This window comes from Oncorhynchus nerka, linkage group LG5 (assembly GCF_034236695.1).
Source record: "Oncorhynchus nerka isolate Pitt River linkage group LG5, Oner_Uvic_2.0, whole genome shotgun sequence".
NCBI lineage: Eukaryota > Metazoa > Chordata > Actinopteri > Salmoniformes > Salmonidae > Oncorhynchus > Oncorhynchus nerka.
The window spans coordinates 9676844-9700364 of record NC_088400.1 but is presented as its reverse complement, the minus strand read 5'-3'; the positions used below and the strand labels follow the sequence as shown (position 1 = coordinate 9700364).

General features: G+C 45.1%; 1 protein-coding gene across 1 annotated transcript in view; it reads left to right on the top strand.

Annotated features, from left to right (window-relative positions):
- cplx2b (complexin 2b) overlaps positions 1 to 23521 on the top strand; it is a 60605-nt gene that overhangs the window by 28292 nt on the left and 8792 nt on the right. Inside the window, exon 2 of the mRNA XM_029660694.2 lies at positions 3638 to 3788. Coding sequence (XP_029516554.1) covers positions 3758 to 3788 — 31 coding nt within the window. The 5' untranslated portion in view covers positions 3638 to 3757. The remainder of the gene's footprint in view (positions 1 to 3637; positions 3789 to 23521) is intronic.

Here is a 23521-nt window from a genome sequence, read left to right as displayed (position 1 = left end):
TTTTTTTATCAGTAACAGTAACATTTTATTTGTCTAAGTATCTCAAACTTTTATAGATTGTCCATTACAATAATCTGTACTCTTACTTTTTTGTTCCTAAATAAAATATATAGACTACATGGCCAAAAGTATGTGGATACCATGGGCGTTAATATGGTGCTATAACCACTCCACTATTATGGAAAGGCTTTCCACTAGAAATTTGACAAATTGCTGAGGGAACTTGCTTCCATTTAGCCACTAGAACATTAGTGAGGTCGGGCTTGATTTTGGGCGATTAGGCCTGGCTCGCAGTCGGCGTTCCAATTCATCCCAAAGGTGTTCGATGAGGTTTATGCACGGGGCCAGGAAATGGCCTTCCCCAAACTGTTGCCACAAAGTTGGAAGCACAGAATCGTCTAGAATGTAATTCTATGCTGTAGCATTAGGATTTCCCATCACTGGAACTAAGGGGCCTAACCCGAACCATGAAAAACAGCCCCACACCATTATTCCTCCACCAAACTTTACACTATGCATTCAGGCAGGTAGCGTTCTCCTGGCATCCCCCAAACCCAGATTTGTCTGTCAGACTGCCAGAAGGTGAAGCGTGATTCAACACGCAAGAGAACCCATTTCCACTGCTCTCTCCACTACGCTTGGCATTGCGCATGTTGATCTTAGGCTTGTGTGCAGCTGCTCGGCCATGGAAACCCATTTCATGAAGCTCCTGATGAACAGTTCTTGTGCTGACATTACTTCCAGAGGCAGTTTGGAACTCGGTAGTGAGTGTTTCAACCGAGGACAGACAATTTTTACGTGCTGCGCGCTTCAGCACTCTGCGGTCCTGTTCTGTGAGCTTGTGTGGCCTACCACTTCGCAGCTGAGCCATTGTTGCTCCTAGACGTTTCCACTTCACAATAACAACACTTACAGTTGACCAGGGCAGCTCTAGCAGGGCAGAAATTTGACAAACTGACTTGTTGGAAAGGTGGCACCCTATGATGGTGTCACATTGAAAGTCACTGAGCTCTTCAGTACATGCCATTCTACTTCCAATGATTTTCCAGGGAGATTGCATGGCTGTTTGCTCGATTTTATACACCTGTCAACAACGAGTGTTGTTTAAATAGCCAAATCCACTAATTTGAAGGGGTGTCCACATACTTTTGTATATATAGTGTATATACTGTATTTTACGACCCCACTGCAGTCCCTCTGCGACCCCTGACTTTGAACACCACCAACAGACTTAAAACTTTGTATGTAGGTGTCTTTCCTCATGCTGAACAGATTTGCCTACAGTCCGCGTGGGTCCATTAGGATAGATTTTCCTCCATCTTGGATATAAAAAAATTTAAAAATACGATGTATTTTCATGAACCATAAATTCAAATTGATACCAAAGCTAAGGGATTGGTTTAAGAGATGACTGAGTTATTGATAAATTAACAAATCAAATTTTACGTGTCCATTTAAATCCTTTGTAAATCCACTTCACAAGGGCCTATCAACGTGAAACATTTTAGAGTCATCAAGTTTGACATTATATATATATATATATATATATATATATATATTTTTTTTTTTAAATAAGGAAACTATTAATATGGTAGGGATTAACTTCCTGGGGTTGTACAGTCAACAACCATCTACACTTGCATAGAGTTCTACTCTATATCAACAAGCAAGCAGAACATGAAAAGCCCTCTATTCTAATGTAGTTGGCTGTTGGCACTACACTAGTTATAAAAAATTTCTGTTGACTGCTATTTTAAGGAGATACCGTGTCCAGATGACTAGTAGCAGGGGCTAATGCACTGAAAGCACTCAGCTCAGTGCTGATGCCCTATAGAATATGGTTACGTTCCAAATGGCATCCTATTCCCTACATAGTGCACTACTTTTGATCAGAGCCCTAACAGTAGTGCACTGTATAGGGAATGAGGTTCCATTTGGGACGCAAGCCTACATCTCTACATCTGTTGCCTGGAGCTAATCAAGACAACTGTGTGTTTATGGACATGAGGCTCTTCTCTTAACCCCCCTGGGTTTCAAGCATCCTTAACCCCTGGGTTTCAAGCACCCTTAACCCCCCTGGGTCTCAAGCACCCTTAACCCCCTGGGTTTCAAGCACCCTTAACCCCCCTGGGTCTCAAGCACCCTTAACCCCCTGGTTTTCAAGCACCCTTAACCCCCCTGGGTCTCAAGCACCCTTAACCCCCCTGGGTCTCAAGCACCCTTAACCCCCCTGGGTCTCAAGCACCCTTAACCTCCCTGGGTCTCAAACATAGAGTATTCTTTAGTATTTTAACACAGGAGAGTACCTTAGTATTGATCCTGGCTGTTCTGGGGAATGGGATTGTCTTTCAAAGGGGGGACCAGAGGGACATCTAGGAGGTGAAATATCCAGCAGCGCCAATGGTTTCCTGTAGCAGGAAATCTACTCTGTTCTAATAGAGCTCAGTGATGTGATACTGTAGCAGGAAATCTACTCTGTTCTAATAGAGCTCAGTGATGAGATACTGTAGCAGGAAATCTACTCTGTTCTAATAGAGCTCAGTGATGAGATACTGTAGCAGGAAATCTACTCTGTTCTAATAGAGCTCAGTGATGAGATATTGTAGCAGGAAATCTACTCTGTTCTAGAGCTCAGTGATGAGATACTGTAGCAGGAAATCTACTCTGTTCTAATAGAGCTCAGTGATGAGATACTGTAGCAGGAAATATACTCTGTTCTAATAGAGCTCAGTGATGAGATATTGTAGCAGGAAATCTACTCTGTTCTAATAGAGCTCAGTGATGAGATACTGTAGCAGGAAATCTACTCTGTTCTAATAGAGCTCAGTGATGAGATACTGTAGCAGGAAATATACTCTGTTCTAATAGAGCTCAGTGATGAGATATTGTAGCAGGAAATCTACTCTGTTCTAATAGAGCTCAGTGATGAGATACTGTAGCAGGAAATCTACTCTGTTCTAATAGAGCTAAGTGATGAGATATTGTAGCAGGAAATCTACTCTGTTCTAGAGCTCAGTGATGAGATACTGTAGCAGGAAATCTACTCTGTTCTAATAGAGCTCAGTGATGAGATACTGTAGCAGGAAATCTACTCTGTTCTAATAGAGCTCAGTGATGAGATACTTTAGCAGGAAATCTACTCTGTTCTAATAGTGCTCAGTGATGAGATACTGTAGCAGGAAATCTACTCTGTTCTAATAGAGCTCAGTGATGAGATACTGTAGCAGGAAATCTACTCTGTTCTAATAGAGCTCAGTGATGAGATATTGTAGCAGGAAATCTACTCTGTTCTAATAGAGCTCAGTGATGAGATACTGTAGCAGGAAATCTACTCTGTTCTAATAGAGCTCAGTGATGAGATACTGTAGCAGGAAATCTACTCTGTTCTACATAGATGTAGACTCCACAACATAGAGATTGATACATCTTTATGCTCTACAACCACACACGCACACACACACACACACACGCACACACACATACACACACCCTACCGCCTCAACCATACATAGCCACTCTCCATATCCTTTGTTAACATCATTCTCCTTGTTAACATTCTCTCTCCTTCCCTCTCTCCTTTCTCTCTCCTTTCTCTCTCCTCTCTCTCCTATCTCTCCTATCTCTCCTCTCTCCACAGCTTGGATCAAGAAGTAAACACTCACACAGACTGAGGAAGGCAACAGAGATCTGGTAAAGAAGGGGCGGCTACATGCACAGTTGTGTTTGTCTGTAGAAGACGAGAGTATCAGAAGGAACCATGAATTTTGTGATGAAGCAAGCCTTAGGTGGTAAGTACTGTATACGCTGCTATATGAACGTGTCAATATTATGGACTGAACATCTGTTTGCCATGCGATCTGATGTTTGTACTCAGGGGAGCACGTACCTCTTGACATCTTGATCTTTGTATCAAAGTACAAATGTATTGCTCTAGAAAATACAAACTGAATTTGGATTTGGAAGAACTGCTAAACTATAAACAAATCAAACAAGCTGCCTGGTAAACTTATTGTAGACCATATACTATAATGTAAAGCAATGATCACTATCAAGGAATTAAACGGTCACAATTTATGACCAGTTTCTGGTTTTAGGTCTCAGAGGGAAGCAATAGTCAACTCAACCTATAGACTCAGATACTCCTCCATCATTTATATTTATAGTCATCTCAACCTCCGATACAGCTCCATCGTTTATATCTATATGCTATGTAGATTAACTTGTCACTGTGGATGAACTCTGGCTAAAGGTCAATGCATTGTTAAATCAACATCCTGATTGGGATTAATCGGTGGCATGACTATGGGTAGTCAAATTAAAAGTATACCTCGTCTGTCAATCCTAATCCCCCCTCTCCTCTGACAGGCTTGGAGCAAATTGCCTTTCTGGAAGAGGCTGTGGCCATGCGGTGACCTTTCATTTGGTTGGTCTGGCCTGGGTGCAGAATGTAATTTCATTGGGCTGGGAATGGGGGATTGATGGGGGCCTGAGGTTGCAGCTGGGGACTGGGGGATGGGGGACTGGTGGGCCGGGGACTGGGTGGCTGGGGTTGTGCTGTGGGGCTGGAGGTCTGGGGATTGGGAGGACTGGGAGACTGGGGGGGGCAGGGAGTGAGGGGCTTGGGGACTGGGGGGATGGGGGACTGGGTGGCTGGGGTTGTGCTGGAGGTCTGGGGGAGACTGGTGGGCCAGGGGACTGAGGGGCTTGGGGACTGGGGGGATGGGGGACTGGTGGGCCGGGGGACTGGGTGGCTGTGGTTGTGCTGGAGGTCTGGGGGACTGGGAGACTGGTGGGCCAGGGGACTGAGGGGCTTAGGGACTGGGGGGATGGGGGACTGGTGGGCCGGGGACTGGGTGGCTGGGGTTGTGCTGTGGGGCTGGAGGTCTGGGGGATTGGGAGGACTGGGAGACTGGGGGGCAGGGGAGTGAGGGGCTTGGGGACTGGGGGGATGGGGGACTGGGTGGCTGGGGTTGTGCTGGAGGTCTGGGGGACTGGGAGACTGGTGTGGCAGGGGACTGAGGGGCTTGGGGACTGGGAGGGATGGGGGACTGGTGGGCCGGGGGACTGGATGGCTGGGGTTGTGCTGGGGGTCTGGAGGTCTGGGGGACTGGGAGACTAGGGGGCCAGGGGACTGAGGGGCTTGGGGACTGGGGGGATGGGGGACTGGTGGGCCAGGGGACTGGGTGGCTGGGGTTGTGCTGGAGGTCTGGGGGACTGGGGGGCCGGGAGACTGGGGGGCTTTCTTCAGATAAGACTTGAAAATATTCTAAATGGAGAGTTAGGTACTATAAGGTTCTATCTACATTTTTGTCAAAATGAAGTTATTGACATAACCATTTTCTGTTCAATGTTCTCCTCCTACAGTATATAGTACTCTAAATACCTTAATTCATGTTGTTAAGTTCAAAAGAATACAATATAAAAATTACTGACACCATTCAAACCAATGGGCTCCTGAGTGGCGCAGCAGTCTAAGGCACTGTCCCTCAGTGCTAAAGGCGTCACTACAGACACCCTGGTTCGAATCCAAGTTCTATCACAACCGGCCGTAATTGGGAGTCCCATCGGGCGGTGCGTCAATTGGCACAGCGTCGTTCGGGTTTGGCCGGTGTAGGCCATCATTGTAAATAAGAATTTGTTCTTAATTGACTTGCCTAGATATATTTTTATTTTTATTTAAAGCCAATTATCTCAGATTCATCATTTTGCAAATATAACCTTTTAGTCCCAAGATCTCAATGTCAAAATAGTACATTCTAAATAGTACATTCTAAATAGTACATTCTAAATAGTACATTCTAAATAGTACATTCTGAATAGTACATTCTGAATAGTACATTCTAAATAGTACATTCTGAATAGTACATTCTGAATAGTACATTCTAAATAGTACATTCTAAATAGTACATTCTAAATAGTACATTCTAAATAGTACATTCTGAATAGTACATTCTGAATAGTACATTCTAAATAGTACATTCTAAATAGTACATTCTAAATAGTACATTCTGCATAGTACATTCTGAATAGTACATTCTGAATAGTACATTCTAAATAGTACATTCTAAATAGTACATTCTAAATAGTACATTCTGAGCAATAACATAAAGTCCTATTTTCCCACTTCTCTATCACATTTAGCTTTGACATATATCATTGGAAATAAACTGGATGTGATGTGTTGCTTGCATCCACCATCTCACACAGATCTCCGTATGGATCCTAGCCTCTGGCATGGGATTGCTTTGCATCGCTGCATAGTTAATTAGATATTGGTTCATCGGGCTCTCTGACTGACCACAATAGATTAGCAGGGAGTGCTATTTGCGTGCCTGTTTCAATCAGTCTCCAGACAGACAGACAGGTGGCCGAGCAGTAACTACAGCAGGTCATAACATGGAGAGAAGACTAAAGCCCTGTTTATATCTGGGTCTAACATGCATCCTTTGTCCTGAACTCATCCACATTCTGATTGTGGACACATTTTCAGACAGGTGTAGATGTTTAAAAGATGCATTATGATCTGATTGTGATCAGATCTTCCTGACCACCTCTGGAGGTGAAAACCTTTAAATCATCATTATCTCGCCTTCTAAAATCATTGGTGGCACCATTGACTTATGGCATCAATATGTGTCTTCAAATAAATAATTCAGACTCTTTGCTATGAGACTCAAAATCGAGCTCAGGTGCATCCTGTTTCTATTGATCATCCTTGAGATGTTTGTACAACTTGATTAGAGCCCACCTGTGGTAAATTCAATTGATTGGACATGATTTGGAAAGGCACACACCTGTCTATATAAAGGTCCCACAGTTGACAGTGCATGTCAGAGCATTGGATAGTGTCGAGGCACAGATCTGGGGAAGGGTACCAAAAACATTCTGCAGCATTGAAGGTCCCCAAAGAACACAGTGGCCATCATTCTTAAATGGATGAAGTTTGGAACCACCAAGACTCTTCCTAGATCTGGTCGCCCGGCCAAACTGAGCAATCAGGGGAGAATGGCCTTGGTCCAGGAGGTGACCAAGAACCTGATGGTCACTCTGACAGTGCTCCAGAGTTCCTCTGTGGAGATGGGAGAACCTTCCAGAAGGACAACCATCTCTGCTGCACTCCACTGATCAGGCCTTGGAGTTTGCCAAGAGGCACCTAAAGACTCTCAGACAATGAGAAACAATATTCTCTGGGCTGATGAAACCAAGCTTGAACTCTTTGGCCTGAATGCCAAGTGTCACGTCTGGATGAAACCTGGCACCATTGCTACGGTGAAGCATGGTGGTGGCAGCATCATGCTGTGGGGATGGTTTTCAGCGGCGGGGACTGGGCGACTAGTCAGGATCGAGGAAAATATGAATGGAGCAAAGTGTAGAGATATCCTTGATGAAAACCTGCTCCAGAGCACTCAGGACCTCCGGACCTCAGACTGGGGCAAATGTTCACCTTCCAACAGGACAACGACCCTAAGGCACACAACCAAGACAACGCAGGAGTGGCTTCGGGACAAGTCCATGAATGTCCTTGAGTGGCCCAGCCAGAGCCTTGAACCCGATCTAACATCTCTGGAGAGACTTAAAAATAGCTGTGCAGCGACGCTCCACATCCAACTTGACAGAGTTTGAGATGATCTACAGAGAGGAATGGGAGAAACTCCCCAAATTCAGGTGTGCCAAGCTTGTTGCGTCATACCCAAGAAGACACAAGGCTGTAATCGCTGCCAAAGTTGCTTCAACAAAGTACTAAGTAAAGGGTCTGAATACCTCTACTTTTGCACATTTGCAAACATTTCTAAACCTGTTTTCGCTTTTTCATTATGGGGCAATGTGATGTCATTATGGGGCAATGTGATGTCATTATGGGGCATTGTGATGTCATTATGGGGCAATGTGATGTCATTATGGGGCAATGTGATGTCATTATGGGGCATTGTGATGTCATTATGGGGCATTGTGATGTCATTATGGGGCATTGTGATGTCATTATGGGGCATTGTGATGTCATTATGGGGCATTGTGATGTCATTATGGGGCATTGTGATGTCATTATGGGGCAATGTGATGTCATTATGGGGCATTGTGATGTCATTATGGGGCATTGTGATGTCATTATGGGGCAATGTGATGTCATTATGGGGCATTGTGATGTCATTATGGGGCATTGTGATGTCATTATGGGGCAATGTGATGTCGTTATGGGGCATTTTTGTAGATTGAGCTTTTTAAATGTTTTATTGAATACATTTTAGAATAAGGCTGTAACGTAACAAACTGTGGAGAAAGTCAAGGGGTCTGAACTCTTTCTGAGGGCACTGTAGGTGTCCCAGATGGAACCCTATTCCCTATATAGTGCACTACTTTTGACCAGGTCTCATAAGTCTCTGGTCAAAAGAAGTGCACTATGTAAGAAATAGGGTGCCCCTAACTACAGTACATCTTCATGAGCTCTTCGTGATACTGGTGATCATTTTTAAAAGTTCATCCCAAAGTGTCCAACATTTAAGTTTACTTTTGACATACGAGAGCATGATTTACCAATGAGGGCCATCCATTATTCAAATGAGTTCCCCCCCAATCTCTAACAAATTATTCAGCAGCGTCAGTGTTCCAACTAGCAGACTGTGGAAGCCGATGGGCCATGTTCCCTGTTTTCTCTCTCTCAATTCAATTCAATTCAATGGCTTTATTGGCATGGGAAACATGTGTTAACATTGCCAAAGCAAGTGAGGTAGACAACATACAAAGTGAATATATAAAGTGAAAAACAACAAACATTAACAGTAAACATTACACATACAGAAGTTTCAAAACAGTAAAGACATTACAAATGTCATATTATATATATACAGTGTTTCAACAAATGGTTAAAGGACACAAGATAAAATAAATAAGCATAAATATGGGTTGTATTTACAATGGTGTTTGTTCTTCACTGGTTGCCCTTTTCTCGTGGCAACAGGTCACAAATCTTGCTGCTGTGATGGCACACTGGAATTTCACCCAGTAGATATGGGAGTTTTTCAAAATTGGATTTGTTTTCGAATTCTTTGTGGATCTGTGTAATCTGAGGGAAATATGTCTCTCTAATATGGTCATACATTGGGCAGGAGGTTAGGAAGTGCAGCTCAGTTTCCACCTCATTTTGTGGGCAGTGAGCACATAGCCTGTCTTCTCTTGAGAGCCATGTCTGCCTATGGCGGCCTTTCTCAATAGCAAGGCTATGCTCACTGAGTCTGTACATAGTCAAAGCTTTCCTTAATTTTGGGTCAGTCACAGTGGTCAGGTATTCTGCCGCTGTGTACTCTCTGTGTAGGGCCAGATAGCATTCTAGTTTGCTCTGTTTTTTTGTTAATTCTTTCCAATGTGTTAAGTAATTATCTTTTTGTTTTCTCATGATTTGGTTGGGTCTAATTGTGCTGTTGTCCTGGGGGTCTGTAGGGTGTGTTTGTGTTTGTGAACAGAGCCCCAGGACCAGCTTGCTTAGGGGACTCTTCTCCAGGTTCATCTCTCTTTAAGTGATGGCTTTGTTATGGAAGGTTTGTGAATCGCTTCCTTTTAGGTGGTTGTAGAATTTAACGGCTCTTTTCTGGATTTTGATAATTAGTGGGTATCGGCCTAATTCTGCTCTGCATGCATTATTTGGTGTTCTACGTTGTACACTGAGGATATTTTTGCAGAATTCTGCGTGCAGAGTCTCAATTTGGTGTTTGTCCCATTTTGTGAAGTCTTGGTTGGTGAGCGGACCCCAGACCTCACAACCATAAAGGGCAATGGGCTCTATGACTGATTCAAGTATTTTTAGCCAAATCCTAATTGGTATGTTGAAATTTATGTTTCTTTTGATGGCATAGAATGCCCTTCTTGCCTTGTCTCTCAGATCGTTCACAGCTTTGTGGAAGTTACCTGTGGCGCTGATGTTCTCTCTCTCTCTGTGTGTCTCTCTCTCTGTGTGTCTCTCTCTCTCTGTGTCTCTCTCTCTCTCTCTCTCTCTCTCTCTGTCTCTCTCTGTCTCTCTCTGTCTCTCTCTCTCTCTCTCTCTCTCTCTCTCTCTCTCTCTCTCTCTCTCTCTCTCTGTCTCTCTCTCTGTCTCTGTGTCTCTGTCTCTCTCTCTCTGTCTCTCTCTCTCTCTCTCTCTCTGTCTCTCACTAGACTAGACAAAACACGTTGTCTAAGGGTTACTTATGGTGATTCATAAGAGGTGACATCCAGTCTGGGACAAACCATCCTCTGAATGTATCAAACAAGAGCTTTGTGAGATTATATAATAAAGGATTGACCATCAAGAGCAAAGAGTGAAGGGAGGGAGGGAGGGAGGGAGGCCACTCTAGCACCAAAAATGCATTAATTGTGTGCAAGGAAAACAAGTGACCCAACTACTAATGTAATGTTGTAGGACAAGCTGGACACATGGGACGGGGAAGATGACACATGACAGTGATATCCAATGGAGAGAGACTGTCTCTCTTAACAGTCTAATTTAATGATAACATGTTTACCTTAGGACTCCCGAGTGGCGCAGCAGTTTAAGGCACTGGATCTCAGTGCTTGAGGTGTCACTACAGACACCCTGGTTCAAAATCCAAGCTGTATCACAACCGGCCGTAATTGGGAGTCCCAAGGGAGGCGCGCAAGTGGCCCAGCGTCGTCCGGGTTTGGCCGGGGTAGACCGTCATTGAAAATAAGAATTTGTTCTTAAATGACTTGCCTAGTTAAATAAAGGTTCAAATAAAAGTACATTTGACATACCCACGTAGCACCACAGCTACACCTTTATCTAAAGGCCCAATACAGCCGTTTTAATCTCAATATCAAATCATTTCTGGGTAACAGTGATGAACCTTACTGTGATTATTTTCATATAAAATGGTCAAAAATAAACAAAAATAGCTTCTTAGCAGAAAGCAATTTCTCAAGCAATAATTTTGCTAGGACTGTCTGGGAGTGGTCTGAGTGAGGAGGGTAAAACTGAAAACTAGCTGTTATTGGCAGAGAAGTTTTGAACTCTCTTTCTGATTGGTCGATTAACTAAATTTACCGACTGGTGATGTCACCCGACAGGCCAAAACTTCATCCCACCAAAAAAGGCAGAAATGTCAGTCTTTTTTTTCAAGCACTGAAAGGGCATTATCATAATTTTCACAATTTCACAGTATCATTCCAACCTTATAGTGTGGAAATATACACTGCTCAAAAAAATAAAGGGAACACTTAAACAACACAATGTAACTCCAAGTCAATCACACTTCTGTGAAATCAAACTGTCCACTTAGGAAGCAACACTGATTGACAATACATTTCACATGCTGTTGTGCAAATGGAATAGACAACAGTTGGAAAGTATAGGCAATTAGCAAGACACCCCCAATAAAGGAGTGGTTCTGCAGGTGATAACCACAGACCACTTCTCAGTTCCTATGCTTCCTGGCTGATGTTTTGGTCACTTTTGAATGCTGGCGGTGCTTTCACTCTAGTGGTAGCATGAGACGGAGTCTACAACCCACACAAGTGGCTCAGGTAGTGCAGCTCATCCAGGATGGCACATCAATGCGAGCTGTGGCAAGAAGGTTTGCTGTGTCTGTCAGCGTAGTGTCCAGAGCATGGAGGCGCTACCAGGAGAAAGGCCAGTACATCAGGAGACGTGGAGGAGGCTGTAGGAGGGCAACAACACAGCAGCAGGACCGCTACCTTTGCCTTTGTGCAAGGAGGAGCAGGAGGAGCACAGCCAGAGCCCTGCTAAATGACCTCCAGCAGGCCACAAATGTGCATGTGTCTGCTCAAACGGTCAGAAACAGACTCCATGAGGGTGGTATGAGGGCCCGACGTCCACAGGTGGGGGTTGTGCTTTACAGCCCAACACCGTGCAGGACGTTTGGCATTTGCCAGATAACAGCAAGATTTGCAAATTCGCCACTGGCGCCCTGTGCTCTTCACAGATGAAAGCAGATTCACACTGAGCACATGAGACAGACATGACAGTCTAGCGTCGTCGTGGAGAACGTTCTGCTATCTGCAACATCCTCCAGCATGACCGGTATGGCGGTGGGTCAGTCATGGTGTGGGGTGGCATTTATTTGGGGAGCCGCACAGCCCTGCATGTGCTCGCCAGAGGTAGCCTTACTGCCATTAGGTACCGAGATGAGATCCTCAGACCCCTTGTGAGACCATATGCTGGTGCGGTTGGCCCTGGGTTTCTCCTAATGCAAGACAATGCTAGACCTCATGTGGCTGGAGTGTGTCAGCAGTTCCTGCAAGAGGAAGGCATTGATGCTATGGACTGGCCCGCCCGTTCCCCAGACCTGAATCCAATTGAGCACATCTGGGACATCATGTCTCGCTCCATCCACCAACGCCACATTGCACCACAGACTGTCCAGGAGTTGGCGGATGCTTTAGTCCAGGTCTGGGAGGAGATCCCTAAGGAGACCATCCGCCACCTCATCAGGAGCATGCCCAGGCATTGTAGGGAGGTCATAAAGGCATGTGAAGGCCACACACACTACTGAGCCTCATTTTGACTTGTTTTAAGGACATTACATCAAAGTTGGATCAGCCTGTAGTGTGGTTTTCCACTTTAATTTTAAGTGTGACTCCAAATCCAGACCTGCATGGGTTGATACATTTGATTTCCATTGATCATTTTTGTGTGATTTTGTTGACAGCACATTAAACTATGTAAAGAAAAAAGTATTTAATAAGAATATTTCATTCATTCAGATCTAGGATGTGTTATTTTAATGTTCCCTTTATTTTTTTGAGCAGTGTATATAAAACACAGGAAAATCACATTTTTGACTGCACTGGTCCTTTAAGAATGGTGGAACAACATCTTTATTTGTACTGTATACAATACACATTGCATTCATAGCCACAGTTTATGGGAATCTCACTATGACCACCCTCTCTTTTTACTTTAAAGACATAAATGGACCTTAACTGAATTAGCATAGGCCTAATTGATTAATATCTCATTCTTGAAACTTGAAAGTACCATTTGCGTGCTAAGAAGGGAATTCACCACTCTTCATTAAATCAAGATCAAGACCTTTACTTGGAGAGATGATCATGCAGTATATGTGACCCAAGCAGTATTAAAGTCATGAATAATAATTCCATTAGGGTGCAACGTTCAGAACAAATCTCAAACTGTAGAGCCGGCTAAAGCGCGGGAAACTATAGAGCCGGCTAAAGCGCGGGAACCTATAGAGCCAGCTGAGGCGCGGGAACCTGGCGAGGCATGGCGAGCCGGCCGAGGCGCGGGACCCTGGCGAGGCTTGGCGAGCCGGACGAGGCTTGGCGAGCCTGTCGAGGCCTGGCGAGCGGCTGAGGCGCGGGACCCTGGCGAGGCTTGGCGAGCCGGACGAGGCTTGGCGAGCCGGGCGAGGCCTGGCGAGCCGGCCGAGGCTTGGCGAGCCGGGCGAGGCTTGGCGAGCCGGCCGAGGCTTGGCGAGCCTGGCGAGGCTTGGCGAGCATGGAAGCCTGACGAGCCAGCTGAGGCATCCCCGGTTGCTTCGGCAGCGGCACCTGGACCTGACGTCACCAGTAAGATAAAATAAAAATGTAAATGATAAAATCCCTGATGCTTCCCCTTGGTGAGGCGTTATTCTGTAATGTATCACGGAGAGTTGGGAAGCAAGAACAGGGAGTGACTTTAATAAACACAAGGAACAAAACAAGAAACTCAAGTAGCGTACAGACATGAAACAACGGAACAATAAGCCTAGAGAAGAACCAAAGGGAGTGACATATACAGAGGGGCAAAAAAAGTATTTAGTCAGCCACCAATTGTGCAGGTTCTCCCACTTAAAAAGATGAGAGGCCTGTAATTTTCATCATAGGTACACTTCAACTATGACAGACAAAATGAGAAGAAGAAAAATCCAGAAAATCACATTGTAGGATTTTTAATGAATTTATTTGCAAATTATGGTGGAAAATAAGTATTTGGTCACCTACAAACAAGCAAGATTTCTGGCTTTCACAGACCTGTAAATTATTCTTTAAGAGGCTCCTCTGTCCTTCACTCGTTACCTGTATTAATGGCACCTGTTTGAACTCGTTATCAGTATAAAAGACACCTGTCCACAGCCTCAAACAGTCACACTCCAAACTCCACTATGGCCAAGACCAAAGAGCTGTCAAAGGACACCAGAAACAAAATTGTAGACCTGCACCAGGCTGGGAATCTGCAATAGGTAAGCAGCTTGGTTTGAAGAAATCAACTGTGGGAGCAATTATTAGGAAATGGAAGACATACAAGACCACTGATAATCTCCCTCGATCTAGGGCTCCACGCAAGATCTCACCCCGTGAGACAAAAATCCCAGAACCACACGGGGGGACCTAGTGAATGACCTGCAGAAAGCTGGGACCAAAGTAACAAAGCCTACCATCAGTAACACACTACGCCGCCAGGGACTCAAATCCTGCAGTGCCAGACGTGTCCCCCTGCTTAAGCCAGTACATGTCCAGGCCCGTCTGAAGTTTTACTAGAGAGCATTTGGATAATCCAGAAGAAGATTGGGAGAATGTCATATGGTCAGATGAAACCAAAATATAACTTTTTGGTAAAAACTCAACTCGTCGTGTTTGGTGGACAAAGAATGCTGAGTTGCATCCAAAGAACACCATACCTACTGTGAAGCATGGGGGTGGAAACATCATGCTTTGGGGCTGTTTTTCTACAAAGGGACCAGGACGACTGATCCATGTAAAGGAAGGAAAGAATGAATGGGGCCATGTATCGTGAGATTTTGAGTGAAAACCTCCTTCCATCAGCAAGGGCATTGAAGATGAAACGTGGCTGGGTCTTTCAGCATGACAATGATCCCAAACACACCGCCCAGGCAATGAAGGAGTGGCTTCGTAAGAAGCATTTCAAGGTCCTGGAGTGGCCTAGCCAGTCTCCAGATCTCAACCCCATAGAAAATCTTTGGAGGGAGTTGAAAGTCCGTGTTGCCCAGCAAAAGCCCCAAAACATCACTACTCTAGAGGAGATCTGCATGGAGGAATGGGCCAAAATACCAGCAACAGTGTGTGAAAACCTTGTGAAGACTTACAGAAAACATTTGACCTCTGTCATTGCCAACAAAGGGTATATAACAAAGTATTGAGATAAACTTTTGTTATTGACCAAATACTTATTTTCCACCATAATTTGCAAATAAATTCATTAAAAATCCTACAAGGTGATTTTCTGGATTTTTTTTCCCTATGATGAAAATTACAGGCCTCTCTCATCTTTTTAAGTGGGAGAACTTGCACAATTGGTGGCTGACTAAATACTTTTTTGCCCCACTGTATAGGGAAGTTAATCAGGCAGGTGATGGAGTCCAGGTGAGTCTGATGAGGCGCTGGTGCGTGTAACTATGTGCGTAATAATGAGCAGCCTGGTGACCTGGCGTGCCGGAGAGGGAGGATACGTGACAGTACCCCCTCCCTGACGCGCGGCTCCAGCTGTAGAACACCGACCAAAGGGAAGGTCCCGGGGACCAGGAGGCATGGGAGCCTGACGAGCCAGCTGAGGCATCCCCGGTTGCTACGGTAGCGACACCCGTACCCGATGTCACCTACACTAACAAAAAAACACTCCCTGATGCTTCCCATTGGGTGAGGCGTTATCCTGTAACGTGTACGCTGGGAGTCAGGAAGCAAGTTCAGGGAGTGAATCATTTAAGAAATATACGAACGTGGAACAAAACAAGAAACAGGAAAAGCGTACAGACATGAAACAAAAACAGAACCAATAACGCCTGAGGAAAGAACCAAAGGGAGTGACAGATATAGGGGAGGTAATCAGGAAGGGGATGGAGTCCAGGTGAGTGTCATGAGGCACAGGTGCACGTAACAATAGTGACAGGTATGCGTAATAATGAGAGCACTGGTGACAACGAGCACCAGAGAGGGGGAGAGGGAGTAGACATGACAGTTGTTTACATTTATCATGGGGTAATAGTGCCATAGTCCGTGGGGGCTATAGATTTGAAAGCAGTTGGGCGCTAACAGTGCGCAGAGTGACCTTTAACCCTGCTCTCCAGGGGCTCCAGAGTGACCTTTAACCCTGCTCTCCAGGGGCTCCAGAGTGACCTTTAACCCTGCTCTCCAGGTGCTCCAGAGTGACCTTTAACCCTGCTCTCCAGGTGCTCCAGAGTGACCTTTAACCCTGTTCTCCAGGTGCTCCAGAGTGACCTTTAACCCTGCTCTCCAGGGGCTCCAGAGTGACCTTTAACCCTGCTCTCCAGGTGCTCCAGAGTGACCTTTAACCCTGCTCTCCAGTGGCTCCAGAGTGACCTTTAACCCTGCTCTCCAGGTGCTCCAGAGTGACCTTTAACCCTGCACTCCAGGGGCTCCAGAGTGACCTTTAACCCTGCTCTCCAGGTGCTCCAGAGTGACCTTTAACCCTGCTCTCCAGTGGCATCTATTGGCTCCTGGTGGCCAGTAACTTCCTGTGTCAGAGTAGTAACTTAGCCTGCGGCCAGCCTCTTTCTGTGTCAGAGCAGTAACTTGGACTGCGACCAGCTTCATCCTGTGTCAGAGCAGTAACTCGGCCTGTGGCCAGCCTCTTCCTGTGTCAGAGCAGTAACTCGGCCTGTGGCCAGCCTCTTCCTGTGTCAGAGCAGTAACTCGGCCTGTGGCCAGCCTCTTCCTGTGTCAGAGCAGTAACTCGGCCTGTGGCCAGCCTCTTCCTGTGTCAGAGCAGTAACTCGGCCTGTGGCCAGCCTCTTCCTGTGTCAGAGCAGTAACTCGGCCTGTGGCCAGCCTCTTCCTGTGTCAGAGCAGTAACTTGGACTGCGGCCAGCCTCTTCCTGTGTCAGAGCAGTAACTTGGACTGCGGCCAGCCTCTTCCTGTCAGAGCAGTAACTTGGACTATGGCCAGCCTCTTCCTGTTTAAGAGCAGTAACTTGGCCTGTGGCCAGCCTCTTCCTGTTTAAGAGCAGTAACTTGGCCTGTGGCCAGCCTCTTCCTGTTTCAGAGCAGTAACTTGGACTATGGCCAGCCTCTTCCTGTTTAAGAGCAGTAACTTGGCCTGTGGCCAGCCTCTTCCTGTTTCAGAGCAGTAACTTGGCCTGCGGCCAGCCTCTTCCTGTTTCAGAGCAGTAACTTGGACTGCGGCCAGCCTCTTCCTGTTTCAGAGCAGTAACTTGGACTGCGGCCAGCCTCTTCCTGTTTAAGAGCAGTAACTTGGCCTGCGGCCAGCCTCTTACTGTTTAAGAGCAGTAACTTGGGGGGGATCACGTGACCCTTGAACAAGATGGCCGCGTGAGCTAAGAGCTCCGCACAAGTAGTTTCCAATTCCTAATCTTACCTCCATTCCAAGTTCACACTCATTTAGCTTTAGTAAGAAAAAGTCATGGCGGCTACAAAAGGCGACACTACAGGTGACATTTTTACCCGGACTCGAGTATTAGCGACGGAAAAAGCCTCCAAGAAGAAGCTAGCTTCAGAAAAAACGCGCCATTAGCCAGGAGCAAGAGAACCCGCTCCCCCACGAGGCACAACGAATGCCAACCTCGCACTCTGTCGAAGACATCCTCTCTGAGTTGAGATCCCAGCGTACAGAACTAAACACCAAATTAGATGCCATTAACTCTCAGCTCAGTGCGATAGGGGGCAAGGTGACAATCCTGGAAAACGCATTGCCTGACATCAACAACAAGATAACCATAAACGCGGGGCACCTGGACGAGGCAGAGGGGCGAATCCTATCCATGGAAAACTTATTGACAGATGCCATGGAAACAATAGCATATGCTAAAAAGAAAATCGAGCATCTGGAAGAGAAAACAGAGGACCTGGAAAACAGGGGGCAAAGGAATAATTGTGTTCTATTCAATCTGGGCGAAAAAGAAGAGGGAAACATGCCACTGATCCGCTACCTGCAAGACAAACTTCCTGAGTGGCTCCACCTGCCCACCGACAGGCCCATAGAACTCGAGAGAGCTCACCGAGCACTGAGGCCCCCACCAGCAGCCAGACAACCACCGCGCCCAATCACCATACGTTTCCTGAGATTCACCGACAAGGAACGAGTCCTACAGGCGGCGAAAAACAACACCATCACAGTGGGAAACGCCAAACTCGCTTTACACCAGGACCTGTCAGCTGGAATACGCCGAAAGCGCCGAGAATTTGACGAAGTGAAGAAATACTCCATTGACCGAGGCATCTTCAGGGGATTCAAATACCCAAACGAGCTCAGGATTCTTCACCAAGGAGCCTTGCGACACTTCAAAACTCCCGAAGAGGCAAAACGTTTTTTGAAAGACAATCCTGGCCAATGAGAAACAGACCAATGACTAAATGCGATTAATGCCATTACTAAAGGAGGTAAGACGACATATAGCCGATATCCAGAGACCCACCCCCTAAATGTCATTACAGCCGTCCAATTTATATTTATTTTCCTTTAACTGAGAGGGATGGGCTGTATAGCCTAACCTAGGCCTACTAATGTTTCAGCCTACTTTTATTTCCCTGTTTTTTGTTGTTGTTGCTATTATTACCTGGGGTTCCCTATGTCCCTTGGGGGAGGTATATGTAGGCTGGGCTATTGATTTTATTTTTCTCCCCTCTTTTACTGAGGTCTGGACGAGGGCAACTGTGTTACTTACTCAATGCGGGGTGGAGAGGATGAGGCATTTCTTTGGTGGGGAGAGGGAGACGTTGTGCGTTGCTAACTGTTCCCGGTTTTTGTTTTATTCGGAACACAGAATTGAGACTGAGCGGGGGGTAATAGATCCAACGGGATGTGTCGAGTTGTTTGGGAACTCGGCTGGGGTGTTCAGAGATTATTATTTTATGTGCACCATTTATTTTCCTTTTATGTGAACGCAGCTGTAATTACTATCCACTTTTACCCAGCAATGACTTGCACTAAAGTTCGATTACTGCTCGATGACGATGACTAGTACCTTAAATCTATTGACATGGAACTGCCATGGTCTAGGGCATGCAATAAAACGGAAAAAGATACTATGTGCTCTAAAAAAGGAAAAAGCAGACATTGCGCTATTACAAGAGACACACCTCTGTGATGCTGAACATGCCAAACTCCGCAGAGCTTGGGTGGGACAGGTGTATTTCTCATCTTTCAAATCAAACAGTAGAGGCACAGCCATACTTATCCATAAAAATGTTCCATTCATAATAGACAAAAACATATCTGATCCGGAGGGGTGATTTATTTTGATAACTGGGTCACTATATGGTCAACCAATTACTATATTAAACATATACGCCCCTAACACAGATACTCCTGCCTTCATGTCAAAAATTATAACCCTGTTCAATGAGCATTGTGTCTCCTTTGGTGTGGTGGCCGGAGATTTTAATTGTACCCTTAACCCAACCCTAGACAAATCATCTCAAGTCCCCACCACAAATCCTAGATCTGCAAAGATGTTGAACTCTCTTACTAAAGAGATGGGGCTGATAGATATCTGGAGAGAGAATAATAGCTCATCTATGGACTATACATACTACTCTAATGTCCATAACACCTACTCCCGTATAGATTACATTTTTATCCCAAAGAGTTTCATAAATTCAGCCACTTGTACAATCGGACCCATAGCACTTTCAGATCACGCCTTTGTCCACCTCCGCTTTGACCTCTGCAAAAACATCCCGAGGTCAAAGAGCTGGAAATTCAACACCTCCATGCTATCAAATGACGAGTTCCATACATTAGTAACTACATGGATAGACAACTACACACAAGACAATAAAGATTCCCCTGTTTCAAAGCCAAACTGAATTTGGACTACACTCGGGAGATAAAAAAAAAAGTTTTCTTTACTAAACAGAAATACCATGAGTATAGCAATAGGCCCAGTAGATTGCTTGCTTACCAATTAAAAAAGGAGCAGTCAGAGCGTACAATCATGGCTATCCGAACAGCAGAGGACGAGGTCACATATGACCCAAAAAAGATCAATTTAACTTTTCATGATTTTTACTGCAAACTATATACCTCTGAGAGAAAACACACGGAGGCAGAACTCCACTCTTTCCTAGAGGGAATCTCGCTACCTAAACTATCAGAGACCGACCAGGAAGATCTCAACTCCCCCTTCACTCCTGAGGAGATCCTGGAGGCAATTACCTCCATGCCACCTAATAAGTCCCCAGGCGCAGATGGATTCCCCAGAGAGTTCTATAAAGCTTTTTGGCCCCAGCTCAGCCCTATCTTCATGCCAATGCTGGAGGATTTTTGCAAAAACGGAGTTCTCCCAGACTCAATGCACACAGCTCGCATTACAGTGTTGCTAAAAAAGGACAAGGACCCCCTATCCTGCTCGTCCTTCCGGCCCATAAGCTTGTTGGATTTCGACTATAAAATAATTACCAAATTGCTCGCCATAAGACTAAACACTCTCCTTCCCAAAATAATAAAAGCGGACCAAACTGGATTTATTAGAGACAGATACTCTTCTGATAACATTCGCCGTCTTTTTGATATTATTGATCAAGTAAACGCACAAAAGACCCCTGTCCTGCTGGCTTCACTGGATGCTGAGAAGGCGTTTGACAGGATGGAGTGGAGCTTTCTGTTTTCAGTCTTAGAAAAGTTCAATATGGGCCCAAATTTTATTAAATGGATCAAATCACTATACTCTCATCCAAATGCCATGGTGACTACTAATGGACTGAACTCTGACAGATTCCCTCTGGAGCGGGGCACAAGACAAGGGTGCTCGCTGTCCCCGCTGCTCTACTTGTTGGGGGCGGAGCCTCTGGCAGAGCTGATAAGGAGCAATCCAAGTATTATGGGTGTTTCTGCAGGTGGCCTGCAGCACAAGATTTCGCTTTTACGCGGATGATGTCTTGCTCTACATATCCAACCCTGAGAAATCCCTCCCTCTCATTTTAGACACAATTGCCCAGTATGGCAAGTTCTCAGGTTATAAGATCAATTTTAACAAATCCACTGTCTGCCCTCTCAATATTACACTCACCAGCTCTATGAAGACACTTTGTCCTTTCCAATGGAAAACACAGGGGTTTCAATACCTCGGGATCTTCATAACACCAGATCTGAATAGCCTTTTTAAGGAAAATTATCTTCCACTCCTGGATCGAATCAAGAACAATCTCCAAACCTGGATCTCCCTCCCAATTAGCTTAGTAGGAAGAATTAATGTAATCCGTATGAACGTCCTCCCTAGACTGAACTACTTATTTCAGATGCTCCCATGCTATCTTCCAGTTTCCTTCTTCAAAACAACTAACCAAAGCATCACCAAATTTATATGGGGCAATAAAAAACCTAGGATCAAGTTCTCCACTCTATCGAAAACTGAATCTAAGGGTGGTCTTGCCCTACCCTCCCTTCAACTGTACTACTGGTCTGCCCAAATCCGCAACATGCTAACATGGATCACAAACAGACAAGAGTCAACGTGGATTCAGATAGAAGCCCAATCCTGTGGTTCATTGCCCTTAAGCTCAATTATATTCATTAATAACTTTAGTGAAGTGGGCAACATAGCCAAATCCTTTGTGATTTACAGCACCCTACTAGCGTGGAGGGACTGTAAGAAATACCTGGGCATTTCCTCCCAAATATGTTCTCACTCGCCTATAGTAGGTAACCCAGACTTGCCAAAAGCCCTGAGGGATGCCAACTTTAATCTTTGGCATACTCTAGGAATCAGGACCTTTTCAGACCTATTTCATCAGAAAACCACTACACTGAAATCCTTTCAAGAGCTCTGCAGTGAATTCGACGTGCCAAGATCCCATTTTTTTTAAATATCTTCAAATTAGACATGTAATTTCCTCATTTACCTCCAAGAGGAGGTTTAGAACTCAGTTGAACGAAGTTGAAACCCTTCTTGTCACAGCACAATCCATTAAAGGCAAAATATCTTGCATCTATAGACTCCTTTCTGAGAAAGGAAGCTCCTCCTTTACTCCTTTGAAAATAATCTGGGAAAAGGACCTTGGTCTGACTATTAGTGATGAGTTATGGGCGGAGGTTTGCGACAGGGTATACTGCTCCTCTACCAGTGTACCAGATTCTGGCAATCTGTACATACCGCTGCACAGAAAATACTAGAGGTACAGTTTGATATGACCCCATGTATCTATCTTCTTAATGCCCAGCAGGACTTTGTTCTTGAACCTGACAGAGAAAATTTGCTTATGACTATTACATACTTTGCTAAGAAATGTATTCTTCTATTGTGGGCCTCTAATACCCCCCCTACATTTAAAATGTGGATTGACCAGATTGTTGACTTTCTTCCTCTTGAAAAGCTCACTTATGACCTCCACAAGAGACAGCCCAAGTTTGATAGACTCTGGTCCCCACTATTCAACTATATTTCAAACTGGACAGAGTGAACGGGGTGACTAGGGAAATGCGCAGATACATTTTGTGTAAGGTACTGTAAAACCTAAAAACGAATTATTGGCCCATCGTCTCAGCGAATGCTTGAAATAGCTGATAAGAACCTTGATAGTGCTGCTGCAAGTGGTATGGTTTTTATTTTTTGTGTGTGTGTTTTTATTTTAATTTAGTTTTTGAGTACGTATGTGTGTGTGTATGTATATGTGCGTATGTATGTATGTATGTATGTATGTATGTATATACAGGTACCAAGGAAAATATATAGATTAAGAAAAATAAATGCTTTTATTTGACTTTATCATTCATTTTAATTGTATTTTAATTTTTTCAAATGTATTATTATTTTTTGACTTTTTATTTTTTTAAAGCCTGTCACATCTGTGAATGTGGAATGTGTTTTGTTGGTTGATTGAAAAACAAGAACTTAATAAAACTTTAAATTGAAAAAAAAAAGAGCAGTAACTTGGACTATGGCCAGCCTCTTCCTGTTTAAGAGCAGTAACTTGGACTATGGCCAGCCTCTTCCTGTTTAAGAGCAGTAACTTGGCCTGTGGCCAGCCTCTTCCTGTTTCAGAGCAGTAACTTGGCCTGCGGCCAGCCTCTTCCTGTTTCAGAGCAGTAACTTGGACTGCGGCCAGCCTCTTCCTGTTTAAGAGCAGTAACTTGGCCTGTGGCCAGCCTCTTCCTGTTTCAGAGCAGTAACTTGGCCCTGTGTCAGAGCAGTAACTTGGCCTGCGGCCAGCCTCTTCCTGTGTTAGAGCAGTATCTTGGACTGCGGCCAGCCTCTTCCTGTTTCAGAGCAGTAACTTGGCCCTGTGTCAGAGCAGTAACTTGGCCTGCGGCCAGCCTCTTCCTGTTTCAGAGCAGTAACTTGGCCCTGTGTCAGAGCAGTAACTTGGCCTGCGGCCAGCCTCTTCCTGTGTTAGAGCAGTATCTTGGACTGCGGCCAGCCTCTTCCTGTTTCAGAGCAGTACCTTGGCGCTTCCTGTGTCAGAGCAGTAACTTGGCCTGTGGCCAGCCTCTTCCTGTTTCAGAGCAGTAACTTCCTGTTTCAGAGCAGTAACTTGGCCTGTGGCCAGCCTCTTCCTGTTTCAGAGCAGTAACTTCCTGTTTCAGAGCAGTAACTTGGCCTGTGGCCAGCCTCTTCCTGTTTCAGAGCAGTAACTTCCTGTT